Raw genomic sequence first — 20,621 nt, forward strand, 5'->3', positions numbered from 1 at the left:
AGCTCAGGAAAAGAGAGGCGGCCAAGGAGATATGTAGAGTAAAGAGTAGAGACAGTAATACTGTCCTGGACCCAACGGGGGTGAACGAGGTGTTCAAGGACTTTTACAGTAAATTATATGAGTCAGAACCCCAGGCTAGGGTGGAGGGGATGAGGCAATTTCTGGGTAAGTTGAGGTTTCCGAAGCTGGAGGAGGACCTGGTGGAGGGGCTGGGAGCCCCAATTGAGATTGGGGAAATAATCAAGGGCCTGGAGAGCATGCAGTCGGGCAAGACCCCGGGGCCTGATGGCTATCCGGTGGAATTCTATAAGAGGTTTTCAGAGATATTGAGCCCACTGCTGCTGAGGACATTTAACGAAGCAAGAGAGAAGTTGAGGCCTCCCCCCAACAATGTTGCGGGCCTCGATTTCATCAAACCTGAAACGGGAGAAGGATCCAGAGCAATGCGGGTCAGACAGGCAGATTTCTCAACTGAATGTGGATGCCAAACTACTGGCTAAGATACTGGCCACAAGGATAGAGGACTGTGTCCCGGGGGGTGATAGGGGAAGACCAGGCGGGATTTGTTAAGGGCAGGCAACTCAAGGCCAATGTTTGAAGGCTTCTATATGATGCCCTCAGAAGGAGAGGAGGCAGAGGTGGTGGTAGCGATGGATGCGGAGAAGGCTTTTGATCGGGTGGAGTGGAATTACCTATGGGAGGCATTGGGAAGGTTTGGGTTTGGTGACGGCTTTATTAACTGGGTGCGGTTGCTCTATCAGGCACCAGTAGCGAGCGAGTGTGCCTAAAAACCGGCTGAGGTCGGGGTATTTTGAACTACACCGAGGGACGAGGTAAGGGTGCCCCCTCTCCCTGTTACTGTTTGTTCTGGCCATAGAACCACTGGCCATGGCGTTAAGAGCCTCTAGGAACTGGAAAGGGCTGGTTCTGGGGGGGGGGGGGGGGGGGGGGGGGGGAGCACCGGGTCTCGCTCTACGTAGATGACCTGCTCTTGTATATTTCAGACCCGTTCGAAGCGATGGGGGAAGTAATGCAAATCTTGGGGGAATTTGGCAATTTTTCAGAGTATAAATTGAACATGGAGGAAAAGCAAGATGTTTGAGATCCAGGCAAGATGGCAGGAGAAGAGTCTGGGAGAGCTGCCACTTAGAATGGTAGGGAAGAGCTTTCGATATCTGGGAATCCAGGTGGCCCGGAAATGGGAGGTACTACACAAGTTAATCCTATCCCGATTGGTAGAACAAATGGAAGGGGACTTTCAGAGATTGGACATGTTCCCGCTATCACTGGTGGGGAGGGTACAGACCGTGAAAATGATGGTCCTCCCCAGATTTCTGTTTGTCTTTCAATGCCTCCCCATCTTCATCCCTAAGGCCTTTTCAAGCGGGTGAATAAGATTATTTCAGGCTTTGTGTGGACAAGTAAAACCTCGCAAGTGAAGAAAGTGTTGCTGGAGCGCAGTCCGGGGAGGGCGGGTTGGTGCTGCCGAACTTCTGCAATTACTACTGGGTGGTTAATATAGCCATGATTAGGAAGTGGGTAGTGGAGGAGGGGTCGGTATGGGAGCAGATGGAGGCGGTGTCATGTAAAGACACCAGTCTGGGAGCATTGGTAACGGCACCTCTGCTGTTCTCGCCTGCCCGATACTCCACAAGTCCGGTGGTAGTGGCTCTCTGAGGATCTGGAGGCAATGGAGGAGATATAAGAGAGTGGAGGGAGCATCGATTTGGACCCCGATTTATAACAACCACAGGTTTGTACCAGGTAGGCTAGATGGCGGGTTCCGGAGTTGGCAGAGGGCAGGAATTGGAAGGATGGGGGATCTATTTGTAGATGGGAGCTTTCCCAGCTTGAAAGCTTTGGAGGATAAATTTAAATTGCCAGGAGGGAATGGTTTTAGGTATTTGCAAGTGCGAGACTTCCTGAGAAAACAGGTGACGGCCTTTCCGCTGCTGCCGCCACGGGGGATACAGGATAGAGTAGTTTCCAGTACCCAGGTGGGAGAGGGGAAGGTATCGGATATTTACCAGGAGCTTTCGGAGGCGGAGGAAACACCGGTGGAGGAGCTTAAGGGCAAGTGGGAGGACAAGCTAGGAGGAGAGATAGAGGCGGGGCTATGGACGGATGCCCTAAGCAGGGTTAATACCTCCTCATCATGCGCCAGGCTTAGCTGATAAAATATAAGGTAGGCCATCGGGCACACATGACAGTGGCTAGGATGAGCAAGCTCTTCGGGGTTGAGGATAGACGTGCAAGGTGCGCGTGAAGTCCAGCAAATCATGTCCACATGTTTTGGCATGCCCGAAGCTTTGAGGGTTTTGGCAGGATTTTGCTAAGGCAATGTCCACAGTGCTAAAAACACGGGTGTTGCTGAGTCCGGAGGTAGTGATCTTTGGAGTGTCTGTAGATCGGGGAGTTCAGGAGGCGAAAGAGGCCGACGTCTTGGCCTTTGCCTCCCTGGTAGCCCGGAGACGGATCTTGTTCATGTGGAGGGACTCAAAGCCCCCAAGTGTAGAGACCTGGATAAGTGACATGGCTGGGTTTCTCAGTCTTGAGAAAATAAAGTTTGCCTTAAGAGGGTCAATGTTAGGGTTCTCCTGGAGGTGGCAGCCGTTCGTTGACTTTCTCGGGGAAAATTAAAATGTCAGCAGATGCAGTATTCCAAAGGGGAGGGGGGAGTGGGGTGGGGAGGGGGGATTGTTGTTGTATGGTTGAGGTGCATGAAGATTGGGCTGGGGGGGAAATGTTTATTTTACCATGTTGATGTCATTGTTTATGTTACTGTCATAAAAAGTTTCAAATACCCTAATAAAATATTATTTAACAAAAAATAAGACAAGGGCCCATGATGTTGGAGGTAGTATATTGGTATGGACAGAGAATTGGCTAATGGGCAGGAAACAGCAAGTGGGGATAAGAAGTTATTTTTCAGGTTGCCGACCTGTAACCAGTGGGTTTCCACAGAGATCAGTATTGGGATTGCAACTATTTACAATTTATATTAATGACTTGGAGGAAGGAAATGAATGCACTGTAGCCAAATTTGCAGACAACACCAAAATAGGTGGAAAGGCAAATTGCCAGAGGAATACAAACAATTTGCAAAGAGATATTGAAAGGTTAAGAAGTGGGCAAAAAGTTGGCAAATGGAGTATAATGTGGGAAAATGTGAATTTGTTCATTTTGGAAGGGAGAACAAAAGACAAACGCTGCAGCGCAAAGAGACTTAGGGATACTTGTGCATGAAACACAGAAAGCTAGCACACGTATGCAGTAGGTAATCAGGAAGGCTAATGGAAAGTTGGCCCTAATTTCAAGGGGATTGGAGTATAAAAGTAGGGAAGTTATGCTTCAACTCTATAAGGTACTAGTGAAACCACACATCTGGAGTCATCTGATGCGATGGTCTGTCCCTCTATCGAGGCTACATTTGTAGCCGGGTGTCGAATGTCCTTAGAGAGGAAGCATGCAGTGTCAAGGCCTTCCGTGTTTGTTGGACATCACAGGGACTGGGGTGCTTTATTGACCCCTTTAATCACATTTTAGTTTGATCTTTTAAGATTCATTTGTGATTTATTTTTGTTTAAGACAGTATCTCTTTAAGGGACTGTCCCTTTAATTTGTTCCTCAATTTGTTTGATTTTGTTTAATTGTTTTATACATAACAGTTGGAAGTGTTTGCCTCAAGCATTGCACTTCAATGCTCCTACTAATGCCTACACTAGAGAGATCACACAAATGTGGACCTCAATGCAAGATGTTATGGTAAATCTCTCATCACTCACCCTGTTTAAGGTCATGATGGGGGATATTGTTGACGATCCTCATGAGGTAAAAACGCTGGTCCGGTGCATGCACTCTGCTGCCCTATTACCTAACACTTGGGATGTGTTCACGGGAGGAGGGGGTGCGGGAATGGTCAGGGGTTCAGTGTCACTCAAACTCTCTACGGTCAATGTAGTTCATCCAGGTGGAGTTGAGAGGAACAACTGTGGGGGAGTGGCTACTGTGTTAAAGGGAAGTGAGTTAGGCTTAGTGGAGAGGCACTAATTGAGGGGAAGTACCTGGGTGGATATCCCAAAAGCATAGAGGGCTGAGGGTCAGGGCACTGTCAGGAATCCTCATTGCCCACTTTGATGTTCTCTTCATTTCAGTTTATCATTCTGGAAAATCATGCAGCCAGTTAAGCTGGTAATTCTATTGATTGCGATCGACCAGCAGCAGGACATCGACGTGCCGCTACAGGGGCCAGGACCAACGCCCTGCTGATGAGGGGGAGGTTGGCCCCATTGTTCCTCTGGGAGCAGATCGTGGAGTCTCATAGGAGACACTACCAGCAAAAATCTTCCGATGTCCCACTTCCAGATGTCAGAGCTGCTGTGCCAGAGAAGATTGCATCTGTCCCGAGAACAGTGGACCACCTTTGCCATGTTACGCAAGAGCTGGCACCACGTGGATGGGAAGGTCACCCATTGCCTGTGGGCCTTAAAGTTACTGCCGCTCTGAACATCTATGCCAGCTGCTTTCAGGGCAGCAAGGGTGACGTGTGCGGCAAATCCCAGTCAGCCGTGCAGAAGTGAGGAACTCGTTAGCTGCTGGGGGGAACTTGTAGATTGATGGTGGGAGTAGAGGCCCACATGATTAGTGTTGCAAAGCCCTGAGATGGCTGGTTGAGGGATGACCTTGGAGGTATGAAGGGAGTAGGAAGGGGTACAGTAGGAGACTTCAGGAGGCAGATTTAACCTTGCCATGGCAAAAGGACATTCATCCTCTTGCGGCACTGTTGCCCCATCCTCTTCTGTAGTGAGCTGGCAACCACTAAGGTTGTCACTGCCTCTCAGGCGGTGTTAGTGACCTTGTGGAAGGACATCTGCAGGTATATGGGTATTGGACATCCTGCCTCTGCTGCACAATATCCAGGGTTTGGTCAGGGCTCCATCTGAGAATCTTGCTGCTGGCTTCCTTGGCAGCCATCCCCCTGAATGGATCTGGAACAAGTGCTGGGGAGGCATTTATATGGAGCGTGCCACTGATTGCACTGATCCCCAGGCGAACAAACCAATGGCAGGCTGCCATGAGCACAGCGTGATTCATGTGGGTTGAAAACCTTTCTTAAAGAGGCTCTATATTCTATGTGATTTCCCCCTGCTGGCGCCAGAGGGATTCTCTCCAGTTTTCTCAACGGAACGAACACTTTGAAAAAATATGGTTGGATTCCACCCAGAGAATCTGAAAGAAGACGGGAAGCTTTTACTGCAGGCATTTTAAAGCACCAGGAATAAAGCTCCTGTTCAGACATAGAAACTGATGTCATCTGTCCATATCTCTGAGGTACAAGAAACAACGGTTACAAATTGAGAGATTAAACTGTTCAACATATTGTTGTTCTTTACCATTTTTCTGTACTACGTGATGTGAATTTGACTCAATGTTACTGTTGCATGCAGTAAACACCTGTGGTGATTGACTTGCAGTTTATCCAGAACTGGATTTTAGGGCTGTAAGGGAGGAATAGAACCTCTCACAGGTGGGCTTGCCACACTATTTGGAGTGGCTCACTGTGTATCGATCCTCACCTGTGGGCTCCAAGTAGTTGTTCGAATGCGACAGCAGCCACAGCCCCAGGAAGATGGTTTGACAGATGAACCAAACCAGGTAAAGGTAGCTGTTGGGCCTTCTACCTTTGCCAACATAGGGATTTGTCTACCATGGCATGTGAGCTGGATTCTTGTGGACTGAGCAGATGAGGCCGCTTTGAAGTATCCTGGTTTTGAAGGTGGTCAGCACTGTGTCATGGAATGCATAGAGCTCGACAAGGCATAGCTGATGTCCTGGTCATTCACTGCATCCAGATCTATTTCCAGCAGGCTACTTTTTGGGGCACCCCCAGCATTAACTGCCATGCCTTCAACCGCCAAGTCCCTATTCTTTGCAATTCATTTCCTAAATCACCCTATATCGCTCTCCATGTTTAGGCCAAGTTTCTAGTCAAAGTTCCTGAACCTTCTTCTTTGGTAAGAAGTCTTTCAACACCAGGTTAAATCCCAACAGGCTTGTTTCGAATCACTAGCTTCCGGAGCACAGCTCCTTCCTCAGGTGCTTGATTCATCTGAGGAAGGAGCTGTGCTCCGAAAGCTAGTGATTCAAAAAAAAAAAAAAACCTGTTGGACTTTAACGTGGTGTTGTAAGACTTCTTACTGTGCTCATCCCAGTCCGATACCGGTATCTCCACATCATCTTCTTGTTTGACACATTGTTTGAATACACCACAGGTGCAGTTTGAATAATATATTAAAGGCCTATATGAAAAAAAGATTTACTTGTCAACCCGAGCCTGGATATTCTCCAGAATCATAGACTTGCATTTGGATTGCTTATTTACAAAGCAGCTGTGAATGGAACTGAGTTTTATAGGATCATTAATAAACTGTCCCACTCCTGATGAGTCAGGATGCTATCCTGAAGAATTCTGGCAGCCACATCCTGAACATGGTATTGCTTGATCTCCAAGAACAAGTGCTAGGAAGCAGAGGTAGTTTTAATATTTGTATTGCTGGATGTTAGAAATTAGGTATAGATTTAAGTGGCTTTAATTTAGTGTGTGTGTTTAGGAAAGGGCACAACTCTAGTTAGATTCATATTAGACAAAGATGTTTGCATGTATGGGGGAGTTTTGGATTCAGTTCGAGATGCCTATTGTTCGGAGTTTACGGTGTGAATTCAATCCCTCTGCTAATGAACGCTAACACACCATAGGCCTTCTTCACAGTTCTATCCACTTGAGTGGCAACTTTCAAAGATCTATGAGCATAGACCCCAAGATCTCTCTGCTCCTCCACACTGCCAAGAACTGTACCGGTAACCCTGTATTCCGCATTCATGTTTGTCCTTCCAAAATGGACCACCTCACACTTTTCAGGGTTAATCTCCACCTGCCACTTCTCAGCCCAGCTCTGCATCCTATCTATGTCTCTTTGCAGCCGGCAACAGCCATCCTTACTATCCACAACTCCACCAATCTTCGTATATCGTCTGCAAATTTACTGACCCACCCTTCAACTCCCTCATCCGAGTTATTAATGAAAATCACAAACAGCAGAGGACCCAGAACTGATCCCTGCGGTACGCCACTGGTAACTGGACTCCAGACCGAATATTTGCCATCCACCACCACTCTCTGACTTTTATCGGTTAGCCAGTTCGTTATCCAAGTGGCCAAATTTCCCACTGTCCCATGCCTCCTTACTTTCTGCATAAGCCTACCATGGGGAACCTTATCAAATGCCTTACTAAAATCCATGTACTCTACATCCACTGCTTTACCTTCATCCACGTGCTTGGTCACCTCCTCAAAGAATTCAATAAGACTTGAGGCAAGACCTCCCCCTCACAAATCTGTGCTGACTATCCCTAATCAAGCAGTGTCTTTCCAGATGCTCAGAAATCCTATCCCTCAGTATCCTCTCCATTACTTTGCCTACCACCAAAGTAAGACTAACTGGCCTGTAATTCCCAGGGTTATCCCTATTCCCTTTTTTGAACAGGGGCATGACATTCACCACCCTCCAATCCAAACAGTGGTACCACCCCTGTTGGCAGTGAGGACGAAAAGATCATTGCCAACAGCTCTACAATTTCATCTCTCGCTTCCCATAGAATCCTTGGATATATCCCGTCAGGCCCGGGGGACTTGTCTATTCAAGTTTTTCAAAATGCCCAACACATCTTCCTTCCTAACAAGTATCTCCTCGAGCTTACCAGTCTGTTTCACACTGTCCTCTCCAACAATATGGCCCCTCATTCGTAAATACTGAAGAAAAAGTACTCGTTCAAGACCTCTCCTATCTCTTCACACAATACACAATCTCCCACTACTGTCCTTGATCGGACCTACCCTCGCTCTAGTCATTCTCATATTTCTCACATGCGTAAAAGGCCTTGGGGTTTTCCTTGATCCTGTCCGCCAAAGATTTGTCATGCCCTCTCTTAGCTCTCTTAATCCCCTTCTTCAGTTCCCTCCTGGCTATCTTGTATCCCTGCAGCACCCTGTCTGAACCTCGTTTCCTCAGCCTTGCATAAGTATCCTTCTTCCTCTTAACAAAACATTAAACCTCTCTTGTGAACCATGGTTCCCTCACTTGACCATCCCTTCCTGACAGGGACATACATATCAAGGACACATAGTACCTGTTCCTTGAACAAGTTCCACATTTCAATTGTATCCTTCCCTGACAGCCTATGTTCCCAACTTATGCACTTCAATTCTTGTCTGACAGCATCGTATTTACCCTTCCCCCAATTGTAAACCTAGCCCTGTTGCACGCACCTAGCCCTCTCCATTACTAAAGTAAAAGTCACAGAATTGTGGTCACTATCTCCAAAATGCTCCCCCATTAACAAATCTATCACTTGCCCTGGTTCATTACCAAGTACCAAATTTAATATGGCCTCCCTCTGGTCAGACAATCTACATACTGTGTTAGAAATCTTCCTGGACACACTGCACAAACACTACCCCATCCAAACTATTTGATCTAAAAAGAGTTTCCACTCAATATTTGGGAAGTTGAAGTCACCCATGACCACTACCCTGTGACTACTGCATCTTTCCAAAATATGTTGTTCCACATTTCTGCTGCTATTGGGGGGCCTATAGAAAACTCCCAACAAGGTGACTGCTCCTTTCCTATTTCGGACTTCAACCCATACTACCTCAGTCAGCAGATCCTCCTCAAACTGCCTTTCTACAGCTGTTATACTATCTCTAATTAACAATGCAACCCCCCCTCCCACCTTTTACCACCCGCCCTAATCTTATTCCAAAGTCTATAACCAGGAACCTCCAACAACCATTTCTGGCCCACTTCTATCCAAGTTTTCGTGATAGCCACAGCGTAGTCCCAAGTACTGATCCATACCTTACGCCACCCACCTTATTCCTGATGCTTCTTGCGTTGAAGTATACACACTTCAACCCATCTCCGTGCCTTCAAGTACTCTCCTTCGTCAGTGTTACCTTCCCCACTGCCTCATTACATGCTTTGCTGATTGAACATCAGCTACCTTAGTTGTCGGGACTACAAATCCGGTTCCCATTCCCCTGCCAAATTAGTTTAAACCCTCTCAGGATATTGGTGCCCCTCTGGTTCGGATGCAACCCATCCCACCTTCCCCAGAATGCACTCCAATTATCCAAATACCTGAAGCCTCCCTCCTGCAGCCAGGTATTCAACTGCACTCTCTCCCAATTCCTCGCCTCGCTATCACGTGGCACTGGCAACAAACCAGAGATGACAGCTGTCTGTCCTGGCTTTTAACTTCCAGCCTAACTCCCTAAACTTGTTTAATACATCCACACCCCTTTTCCTACCTACGTCATTGGTACCAATGTGCACCACGACTTCTGGCTGCTCGCCCTCCCCCTTAAGGATCCTGAAGACACGATCCGAGACATCCCTGGTTCTGGCACCCGGGAGGCAACATACCTCTGGGAGTCACGCTCGCAACCACAGAATCTCCTATGTATTCCCCTAACCATTGAGTCTCTTATCACTATTGCTTTTTTATTCTCCCCCCCTTCCCGTCTGAGCCACAGAGTCAGACTCAGTGCCAGAGACATGGCCGCTAGGGCCTTCCCCCCGGTAGGTCATCCCCCCAACAGCATCCAAAACAGTATACTTGTTTTGAAGGAGAACGCCCATGAGGGATCCCTGCACTGTCTGTCCGTTCGTTTTCTTTCCCCGACTGTAACCCAGCTACTCTTGTCCTGTACCTTGGGTGTGGCTACCTCCCTGTAACTCTTCTCTATTATCCCCTCTGTCTCTTGGATGATCCGAAGTTCATCAAGCTCCAGCTCCCTAATATCGTCTCCGAGGAGCTGAAGTTGGGTGCACTTCCCACAGGTATAGTCAGTGGGGACACCGGTGGTATCCCTCACCACCCACATCCTACAGGAGGAGCATGCAACTGCCCTAGCCTCCATCCCCTTACCTAACAGAATATAGCAGCACTGTGGACCAACTGGAACTCCGCCCTCCAACTCTGTTCCCAGTCAGCTGCAGTCTGTAAACTCCCGGCTCCCTTCACGCTCTGAGGAAATGAAATGAAAGGAGCACCATACTCCCTCCTCACTTAACTCCCTCAGTCACCAAACTCTCACTATAATACTCAAATGCACCCAAATTCATCACAGTGCAAACAAAGTCTGAACTGCAGCTGGCTCACATTTATACCGTGACTCTAGCCTGTAAACTGGCCTAATCCAATTAACTAATGAACAAGCTCCAGCTGCAAGTAGCTACAAGTAGAACCTTTGTTTAAAGCCGATTGAAAATTCACCTTCTAAACCAAACAGCAACTTTTTAAGTTAATTAACTAAATAAAAAGACAGACTAGACTTTAGATAAAAATGAACCCTCAATATCCCTCAGTCACCACCAAACTCAGTGCAAAACCAGTTCAGTGAGAGAAATTGGCTTAAGGTATCATCTGGGGGGAATAGAGGAGAAATCCAGAGGTTCACTTGGTTTCAGGGTGGAGTGTGTGTTACCATCAGTTTATAGGCTTTAAGGGATTGGGTTTACTGAGACCATTATTGCAGAAGATACATTTTATAAGCGGTTATCTCTTAAATTTGTGTGCATTTGTGAAGATAAGTAGGGATGAAAGAATATTGTATTGTAGTCAAACTGTTCCTGTTTAATTCATTTTTGGTATTATGTAATTGGCAGTCCTGTGACTATTCATCTGTTTCTAAAATAAACATTTCAGCCAGGGTTCAATTCTGGGACCTTCCCAGATAATCCCTACAGTGCGGAATACAGCCATATGGCCCATGAAATCTGCAGACCCTCAAACAGCATCCATTTGCTGGTCCTATCCCCATAACCCCACCTAACCTGCACATCTTTCGACTGTGGGAGGAAACCAGAGCACTCGGGAAATCCGCACAGGTACGGGGAGAATGCACAAACTCCAGTGTCACCCAAGACTGGAATTGAACCAGGGTCCCTGGTGCTGTGAGGCATTAGTGCTAACCACCAGTACTAAAACCAACTAGGATCATATCACAAGCATGTTCCTACATCACTGGCCCGTTTTGCTAATACCCTTCATTCAAGTGCTGCCTCAAAGTTGAGAGCAACAAGCAATGCCCCCCTCCCCCACTCCCTGAAAGCTTCTCTGACAGTTAATTATAGAAGTCTTACAACACCAGGTTAAAGTCCAACATGTTTGTTTCAAACACGAGCTTTCGGAGCACTGCTCCTTCCTCAGGTGAATGAAGTGGTTCTTCACTCTCTTCATTCACCTGAGGAAGGAGCAGTGCTCCGAAAGCTCGTGTTTGAAACAAACATGTTGGATTTTAACCTGGTGTTGTAAGACTTCTTACTGTGCTCACCCCAGTCCAACGCCGGCATCTCCACATCAGTTAATTATGGAACTGGATATTGCTTAAGCATTAATTTATCAAGGGTCTGCTTGAAAGGAATGTCAAAGGTGACAAAGATAACTATTCAGTTAAATTATTACACCTAAACGATCCATGTCATGGCACATAGCACATGCAGTTAAGTCAGATTGGGTAGCAGATGCTAGTAAGTTAACATGAAGTCAAATCTTTTAATGACTGTAAATATCGATTGTGGATATAAAATCTTTACCATCTTTAGGCAGAGGCAAAATGCTCCCTTGAATCAAAGGATGAAGGGATCACACATTGTGTCAAAATGAATCAAATGGGAGGACAATGCACTATTACACGGAGTTTCACATATTTTCAGAGTAACGTCATTGCAGTGTTAATGTAAGACTACGTGTGACAATAAGATAATTAGATTATTTACCTGCTGTGCCCTATCATGAGCTGTTCCGTTTAGATTTCTTCTATTTAAAAGAGTATATAGGACAGTACGGCAGCACAGTGGTTAGCACTGCTGCCTCCTGGCACCACAGATCCATGTTTAATCCCAGCTCTGGGTCACTGACCATGAGGACTTTGCATTCTCCCCATGTCTGCGTGGGTCTCACCCCCACAACCCAAAAGATGTGCCGGATAGGTGGATCGGCCACACCAAATTTCCCCTTATTGGAATAAATAATTGGGTATTCCAAATTCATTTAAAAAAAATTAATAATAGCATAAATAGGCTTTGTGGGTGAGGATAGAGATGTGCTTGTATGGGGTTTGGGTTGCAGGCACTGGCAACAGCATTACTCCAGGGCGATTTTGGGAGTCCCTATGCTGAACCTATGGAGGCACTTTCAGTAGCATTTTAGGTTAGGGGTGGGGTCAAGGTTGATGCCAATCCGAGGGAATCATGGGTTTGAGCCAGGGAGGATGAATGAGGGGTTCTGGGGGAGGAAAGAGGTGTGAAAATGAAGGACTTGTTTTTGGAAGGGCTGTTTAAGTTGAAAAGAATGTTTTGTTCTGTGTGGGGTTTTAAGTAGCTTGCTGCGGCACTTTGCAAGGTCTTTCTGACGGCACCTTCGTTGCTGGAGGTGTTGTTGGTAATGGGGTTCGAGGGAGGGACCTGGAAGAGGTGCTCCTGGTCATGTGCGAGGTGTTTGGGATGGCACCTGAGGGATTGTGGTGTGAGGGTGCTCCTGAGGGCAAATACCTCAATACTGTGCAAGAGGCTGGGGTCGATACATCTAGGAGGTGGTACACAAGGCATATCTGACAAGGTCAAGGATATGCCATCCATTTGAGGGGGGGGGGGGGTAGAGGATAGTCGTGAGCGTTGTGGAAGGGGTACAGCTAATCATACACATATGTTCTGGTGCAGCCCAAAGTTGGAGAAACTGGAGGTCGTTCTTCAGCATCATGTTGGCAGTCTTGCATGTGTACCTGGGAGCCTGGCCCCCGGGGGTTGAATTCAGGACGAGACCTGTCAAAGAGTTGCAGGTGGGAGCAGATGCTTTAGCCTTTGCCTCACGGATCACTTCTGTTGGGGTTGAGGTCAGCTCCTCCACCCTGTGCCTCAGCATAGCTGGGTGATCTAATGGATTTCCTGCATTTAAAAGGTGAAGTTTACTCCAAGAGGTGCAAATTAGGGGTTACACAAGATAAGGCTTCAGGGCTTCTTTATCCTGCATTTCAGGGAGCTAGTTACCATCAACTATTTAGACAGATGGGGGGGGGGGGGGGGGGTTGTGCTGGATTCAGTTTATTTTTAGTGTTTTGTAAACGTTAAATACTTTTAAAATATTTTGAGTATAAATGGGGGATTCCCTGATCATTTATTCAATTGAAAGAGTACAACTACCTGTGTTGGCTGTAACTGCTAGTTAGGATCAGTTTCCACTTTAGCTGCAGTAACAATCTGCACAATAAAAATTGCAGAATAAACCAACACTATGGACCAATCCTTGACCAAATTCTGATCGCAATATTTTCCTCTAGAATTTAGGCTGTATTGGATTTGAAATCCAGTTAAGTCAAAATACTAATTGCCAATCCAAGAACAAACCAAAAATACATCCTATTCAGTCTTCAGAGTATAATTTGATCCGATTAATACATGGTTCTACTTGGGAGATTGAAATTATTGGAACCCAATTATCTAGTTTTGAATTGTTTACGATCTCCACAAAAACTGAGAACGCTGTTTTATCAAATGCAACTGTGACAATGAGCAGTGCTGATCTCACAGACAGCAAGGCCTTAAATTAAAATAGAGATGGTGACAGCAACACTGAGCTGCAGATTAGCACACCCCGCTGGTTGTGGCAGAAGAATGTTCAAGCAAAAATCTCATTGGTTTACCTTCATGCTATTGTCACAAGAGCAGGTTATAGTTAAGAATTGACAAGAAAAGTAATCATCCAACACAACTGAATTTTGTGTTAAACCCAACTACATTTAAGCTGGAAACGATTTGTATTTTTTAATCCCAACCAATTAAAATGATATAGGGAAGATGAAACATGGTTTCACAGTACTTGAAAAATGTTTTCTTTTATCTCAATTTCTGGAAGTAACCCACTGAATCTGGACTTCGTTCAAGGGAGTTTTTCCCTCACTATCAACATTTGGCAGTGGTGGGGGGGGGGGAAAGAAGGAGAGAGAGAAGAGAGAGAGAGAGAGAGAGAGAGAGAGAGAGAGAGAGAGAGAGAGAGAAAAAAAAGAGGAAAGAGAAAGCCACATCAGTGCAACCATTTAGGTCTTGAGGTTACAATGCATTTGACTTGGCATTTTGCAACAGTACACAAACAAATCTATTAGTTAGAATATTGTCACTTAATTAACCCTGTAGTTTTAACACTTACGGGGAGAGACTGTCCCCAGAAGTGGAGGCTTCACTGATTTACTTCAATGAAGAAAAGCCCATTTACAGAATCAGAATAGTAGGGCACTGAAGAAAGCCATTCAGTCCATCATGCAATTCAACTCTGCTGTAACTCCCCTACAGACTTTGCCCATTAGTCCTACAAATTCTCCACTCATCAACAAATTGCTATTGAATTTGAAATTCTCATTTAAGACCTGCTCCACCACTTAGACAGTGTATTCCAGATCACAACCATTTGCTGCATTAACAGATTTTCCTCATCATAAGTTTGCAAATTACCTGAATTTGGTTTTGAAGATCATTGCAAAGTTAATGAATTTCAATTAGAAAAAGCATCATAGGATTTTAAATTAATTTTATTGTACTTATTTCCATAGACATTTAAGCATCGGCAATTGTAACTTCCACTTCTACACCAGGCTCGATACTGATAGAGGTGATCTGTTTCACAATTTCAGATGGACTGTGTAAATCAATCAGACGCTTGTGGATCCTCATTTGGAAGCGATCCCAAGTTTTGGAACCTTCACCACAAGGAGTCTTTCTTGTTGTGATACGCAGAGTCTGAAATAAAGTATACAACAGATTATGCAGTGATTGAATCCTAGGGAATATTCAAATTAAGTGATGAACTATTTTCCGCAAATTCAGATAGCCCCAGACATCATCAGGCATTTCAACTTTATACTGACAACTTCCAGCAAAATGGCTAAATCAATCAGTACCAGAATAACTGCTGCTGAACTGGAAGGGTAGCTGTAGCAAGATTCCTGAATGTTAATGTCAATTAACAGCTAAATGCTATGGGTGCACGCATGCCATGGTTTGAATTCTCTATAGACACAGGCCAATGCAGTACTGGATGAAACAATCATTTTGAAACAATCCAGAGGCGAGTATAAGGGAGGGCTGATCCGTAACCACACTAATTCTGGGACATCATTGATAAGAATGGCTACCACTTCTGCCTATGACATTAATGCACCAAGACAGCATTGTCTCAACTGAATATTAGCAGTCAATTCCCATGGTGTCCAACAGTCATTTAACATCTCCCAATCCATTCAAATTGGAGGTGGGGATGGGATCCAATCCTCAATTGTGCATCCACACATTGCACCTCATTACACAAATATAGTTATGACCAACCCAATAGCACCTAACTACAGGACTTCCACGATAAAACCCCACACAGCATTTGAAAAATAGCTATGCCACCATGTTTTAATCACTCCCCTTGTAACACTTGAGAATATTCCAGAAACTAGACCCTGCCTTCAGTGTTTGCAGTAAGACACACTTAACAAATGAATTTCACCCAAACCCATATTCCTGGCTACCCAGATTTTAATAATAATCTTTTAGTGTCACAAGTAGGCTCTAACACTAACATTGCAATGATGTTAGTATGAAAATCTCCTTGGCACCACATTTCACATTAGGGGCCAAACAGCTGGCTTGTAATGCACAACAAGATCCAGCAGCACAGGTTCAATTCCTGTATTGGCCTCCCAAACAGGCACCGGAATGTGGCGACTAGGGGCTTTTCACCGTAACCTCATTGAAGCCTACTTGTGACAATAAGTGATTATTATTATTCCAGCACCTGTTCAGGTACACTTGAGGGAGAATTCAGAATGTCCAAATTACCTAACACCACATCTTTTGGGACTTGTGGGAGGAAACCGGAGCACCCGGAGGAAACCCACGCAGACACAGGGAGAACGTGCAGACTCTGCAGTGACCCAAACCGTGAATCGAACCCGGGCCCCCGACACTGAAGCAACAGTGTTAACCATTGCTATTAAGCAAATCTCAAGCTGATAGGTGACTATGAGCCTGGTCTATCAACCTTCCAGGTTCCACTTGATACGTTTCAGCTCCCACACCAAAACGGAAGAATGATTACATAACCCCTTCGCAGCCTTGGGATGTCTAAAGGATCATTAGTTAAATAGTGACTTGTAATATCACAATCATGGCATGTGGATCCCAGTTCTGCTCTTGCGAAGAAAGAAATGCACAGGCCACGAAGTCCCTCATTATCTTCATCAGTAAAACCACAACTGAACTTCAATTTCACTTTCTTGCCATATCCCTTTGGTGCCCAAAAATCATTCAATGTCTTGAACAGCCGAGTATTGTATAGCCCTCTGGGGTACAGAACTCAAAACTCTCTAGTGAGTAAACAGTTCATTTCAGTCTTAAATAGCCACATCTTTCTCCTGGGACTATAGCCCCAGCTCTAGACCTCTTAAGAGGCAATAGTCATAATCCTTTATCCTGTCAGCCATCCAAGAATAATGCTTTATCAAGATTGCTTATTATAAACTACAAAGTACAGGGTAATTCTACTCAATCTTCACAGTACAGTCCTCACCCCAGCCATCAATCTAGCAAGCCTTCATTGTACCATCTCCATGGCAAATGTACCCTTCCTTTGGAAAGGAAGTTGTACACAAAGGTGAGAACACATCAGGAGTACAAGGCCTTGTATAACTCCCTGTATCAGATTCCACCCTTCCTTTTTGTTTCAATAAATTTATAGAGTTCCCAATTCGTTTTTTTCTTCAATAAAGGGACAATTTAGCATGACCAACCCACCTAGCCGGCAGTTCTTTGGGCTGTGGGGGTGAGACCTGCGCAAACATTGAGAGAATGTGTAAACTCCACATGGACAGTGACCCACGGCCAGGACTGAACCCAGGTCCTTAGTGCCATGATGCAGCAGTGCTAACCATTGTGCCACCATGCTGCCCTACGATTCCTTGCTTTCCTAACTGCTTACTGCACCTGCATCTTTGATTTATAATTCCTCAATCTAGTAAACTTCCAATGCTTGGTAGAAGCATCCTGTTTTCCACAGCAAACAAACATTGCAGTTCCTTAAACTGTGAAGTCCAACCATCACCATACCCTTGAATGGCTCCACATACAATGCATACCCTTGCCACACCAGTTTTAAATAGAAGTCACATAATTTAATTGTGAAGATGTGCTTCCAAGAAACAGGGTTATCAAATAAGTTAAGACTGGAACCACCAAACCCAACCTATCAAAGACCACACATTTATATTTAGTATCTTTTAACACCATTAGCACCTGGGGAATAAGTATCATTACTTTCCCTTAACATTGCATTTACAGGGCAGCACGGTGGCACAGTGGTTAGCATTGCTGCCTACGGCGCCGAGGACCCGGGTTCGAATCCCGGCCCTGGGTCACTGTCCGTGTGGAGTTTGCACATTCTCCCCGTGTCTGCGTGGGTTTCGCCCCCACAACCCAAAGATGTGCAGGTTAGGTGAATTGGCCACGCTAAATTGCCCCTTAATTGGAAAAAATAATTGGGTACTCTAAATTTATAAAAAAAAACATTGCATTTACCCCGCGAAGTTACGAAATAAAATGTTGCTGAAAATACCAGACTTGCCATCATTTTTCCCCTGTATAAAGATATTACCTACCTTGGTGGGCATGCGAACAGGTCCCTTGACCTTCAGATTCTTCTCTTTGGCACCACGAATTAGATCAGCACAAACTGGAGAGAAGTAAAAGATATTAGCAAAGAAAGCATATCACCAATTTAAGTTGTCAATACCAAAACTGGCTCAGAATAGCGTATAAAGCAAATCATGTTGTTTCATTCACATTAATGTCCTCCTTGCCAGCAAATGCAAACCCAGTTGTTGTCAGTTAGAGGTTTAACCCTTGTGATTTAATTTCTATAATAACAGCCCCAAGCTGCATGACAAAAGTTGTGTTTCTTTTTATCTCTAATTCTTATGCTAATTTTCTCAAAGAAAAAGCATCTCCAGGACTAGTTCAGCACTTGAGTTGCACAAGTGAAGATAAATATATATTGCAAATTTAAGTTACATTTACCCTTCTCAAGTGATTTTACATTCCGGCTGGTCAAGGTAATTCTAATTCGGTGAATTGCGACCTCCTGTTCGACCGGTGCTTTGCCAGGATCTTTAAATGCCTGTTTAAAATAAAACAGTAGACTAAATAGAGTGCTCAGCCATTACGTAATTTAATTTTTCTTCCCAAATAACGCGCAAAGAAACCAGTTCAGAAGCACATTACCACCAGATTAAAGTTTAAAAACTTAAATGCCTATCTGAATTGTTTACAGGTTTGTAACTTCATAACCGGGAAAACTTCAGTAAACTGTGGGGAAGCCCTGAATACTCAACAAAAAAGGCCGACAAAAATCTGAAAGCGGAGCCATTTCATCAACACCTTGCATCAGCCAGGCAAGTTGCGATTTATTTAACAATTCGGCATTGGCGATATACCAGACCATGAATTTGCATTAGCGATGCTGTACCTCCCATGGGGAATAAAACGCGGCAAAACAAACTGGGGGAAAATTTGTTTAAATGGGCCAAATCTGCTCAAATAAAATATGACTCTTAAGCCGGCAAGGCAACCCAGAACGAGCACAATCAGCTACTGCAAAGATGGACTACAAACGTGCAGACTGGATCCGCTCAGCTACTGAATATTTACAACGTGTTGTTGATTTGTTTCAGTGCATCGCGATGGATCAGCGCCTGTTTGACCCTCCCTCAGATTCGCATGGGTGCCGTGTAGCCACCCCAAGGTAACGCCAGTTGGATTCAATACACCAGGGACTGAATTGGGCAGCTCACACGCTGCTGGAGCCGTAGCTCGGGGTGGCGGCAGCACGTGGGCGAACCCGGCGCGGGCCCCGGGCCGCCCGCCCGCACCGATCCCGCGCGCCGGCCGCCTGCCCGAACCCGCGCGCGCGCGTCCGTCCCTCTCACCATGGTAACTTCCTGACCGACTTATCCGTCGACTTCTTCGCTTGGGACTCTGAAAGTGAACGAACAGCGGTGAGCCAGGAGCGCGCGGAGCCTGCCAACCTTCACTCGGGCCGCAGTCACAGCTGGAAGAGGAAGCGGCGGGGCTTCGCCGGCCCTTAAATACAGAGCCGCACCTCCCGGATGGCGATGACTTCCCGGGGGAGGGGCGGCGGAGGTGGAGCCGCCACTGACAGGACGGAAAACCCGGAACGGAGTCTAAGTGAAGCAGTGCCGCACCTTCCCGGACTGCGAGTGATTTGTTCCAGTGCCGCATTCTCCTGGTGTCCGGGTGCACGTCGACTAAAGTTAGTGCGAGGAAGGGTGGCGCGCCCTCTGACAGTCGGAGGACCAATATGCACAGAATTACTTTCAGTCGTTGATCTTCACATTCTATTATTGACTGCTGCCCAAATTAGCAATTAACCGCCTCCTTCCTGCCCTGCACCGTCCTTTTCAGATAACAGTCTAATTCACTTTTTTTTAAAAACTTAGATTACCCAATTATTTTTTCCAATTAAGGAGCAATTTAGTGTGGCCTACTCTGCACATTTTTGGGTTGTGGGGGCGAAACCCACGCAGACACGGGGAGAATGTGCAAACTCCACACGGACAGTGACCCAGAGCCGGGATCGAACCTGGGACCTCAGCGCCGTGGGGCGGTTGTGCTAACCACTAGGCCACCGTACTGCCCTCTAATTCACTTTTGAATGCTTTAATTAAACCTACCTCCATCACATTCAAGCAACCGTGCATTCCCGACTTTAGCCAATCCTTTCATTTTTTTTTATAAATTTAGATTACCCAATTATTTTTTCCAATTAAGGGGCAATTTAGCATGGCCAAGCCACCTACTCTGCACATTTTTGGGTTGTGGGGGCGAAACCCACGCAGACACGGGGAGAATGTGCAAACTCCACACAGACAGTGACCCAGAGCCGGGATCGAATCTGGGACCTCAGCGCCGTGATGTGGTTGTGCTAACCACTAGGCCACCGTGCTGCCCGCCAATCCTTTCATGAGTGGGAACAGTTTCTCCCAACTATCATGTTCTGACCCCTCATGATTTTGTACACACCTGTCTTTTTCGCTAAGGAGAACAGTTAAAGCTTCTCCCATTTATCTTCATAACTGAAGTTCCTCGTCCATGAAACCATTCTCCTGAATCTTCTCTGCACATTCTCCAACTCCTTCACATTGGCCCATAACTTCCTTTTGGCCCCCAACATGAGTCGCTGGACCTCACACATACGCAATGCAACAACCCAGAAGTGCAGATGCACAGGCATGCATACTGGAAGCGCACGGCGTTCAAACTCCTGGCCCACTTTTTTTTTGACAGATTGAACTCATGCCCTGGACCTGCTAAATTAAAAATCCAGGGACAGCGCTAACTTGGTCGACATGCCTGATGTTTTTACTCCTTTTTATTTGCACTTTTAATTCTGGGTCCAGGATCATCGAGCAGAGGCAGGAGACAGTGGTAGCCATTTGTTTGGCAGGT

General features: G+C 45.8%; 1 protein-coding gene and 1 non-coding gene across 2 annotated transcripts; both read right to left on the reverse strand.

Annotated features, from left to right (window-relative positions):
- Positions 1-14,629: 14,629 nt before the first annotated feature.
- On the reverse strand, positions 14,630-19,317 carry rps20 (ribosomal protein S20). The gene is made up of 4 exons (XM_038809390.1): positions 19,082-19,317; positions 18,174-18,273; positions 17,756-17,829; positions 14,630-14,855 (listed from the first exon to the last, which is right to left on the reverse strand). The coding sequence occupies exons 1-4, from the start codon at positions 19,082-19,084 to the stop codon at positions 14,673-14,675; spliced, it is 360 nt and encodes a 119-aa protein (XP_038665318.1). The 5' UTR covers positions 19,085-19,317; the 3' UTR covers positions 14,630-14,672.
- On the reverse strand, positions 17,893-17,958 carry LOC119972998. Its single transcript, XR_005462220.1, has one exon. It is a non-coding gene; the product is annotated as a small nucleolar RNA U54 (small nucleolar RNA).
- Positions 19,318-20,621: the final 1,304 nt, after the last annotated feature.

Source organism: Scyliorhinus canicula, chromosome 10 (genome assembly GCF_902713615.1).
Source record: "Scyliorhinus canicula chromosome 10, sScyCan1.1, whole genome shotgun sequence".
Lineage (NCBI taxonomy): Eukaryota > Metazoa > Chordata > Chondrichthyes > Carcharhiniformes > Scyliorhinidae > Scyliorhinus > Scyliorhinus canicula.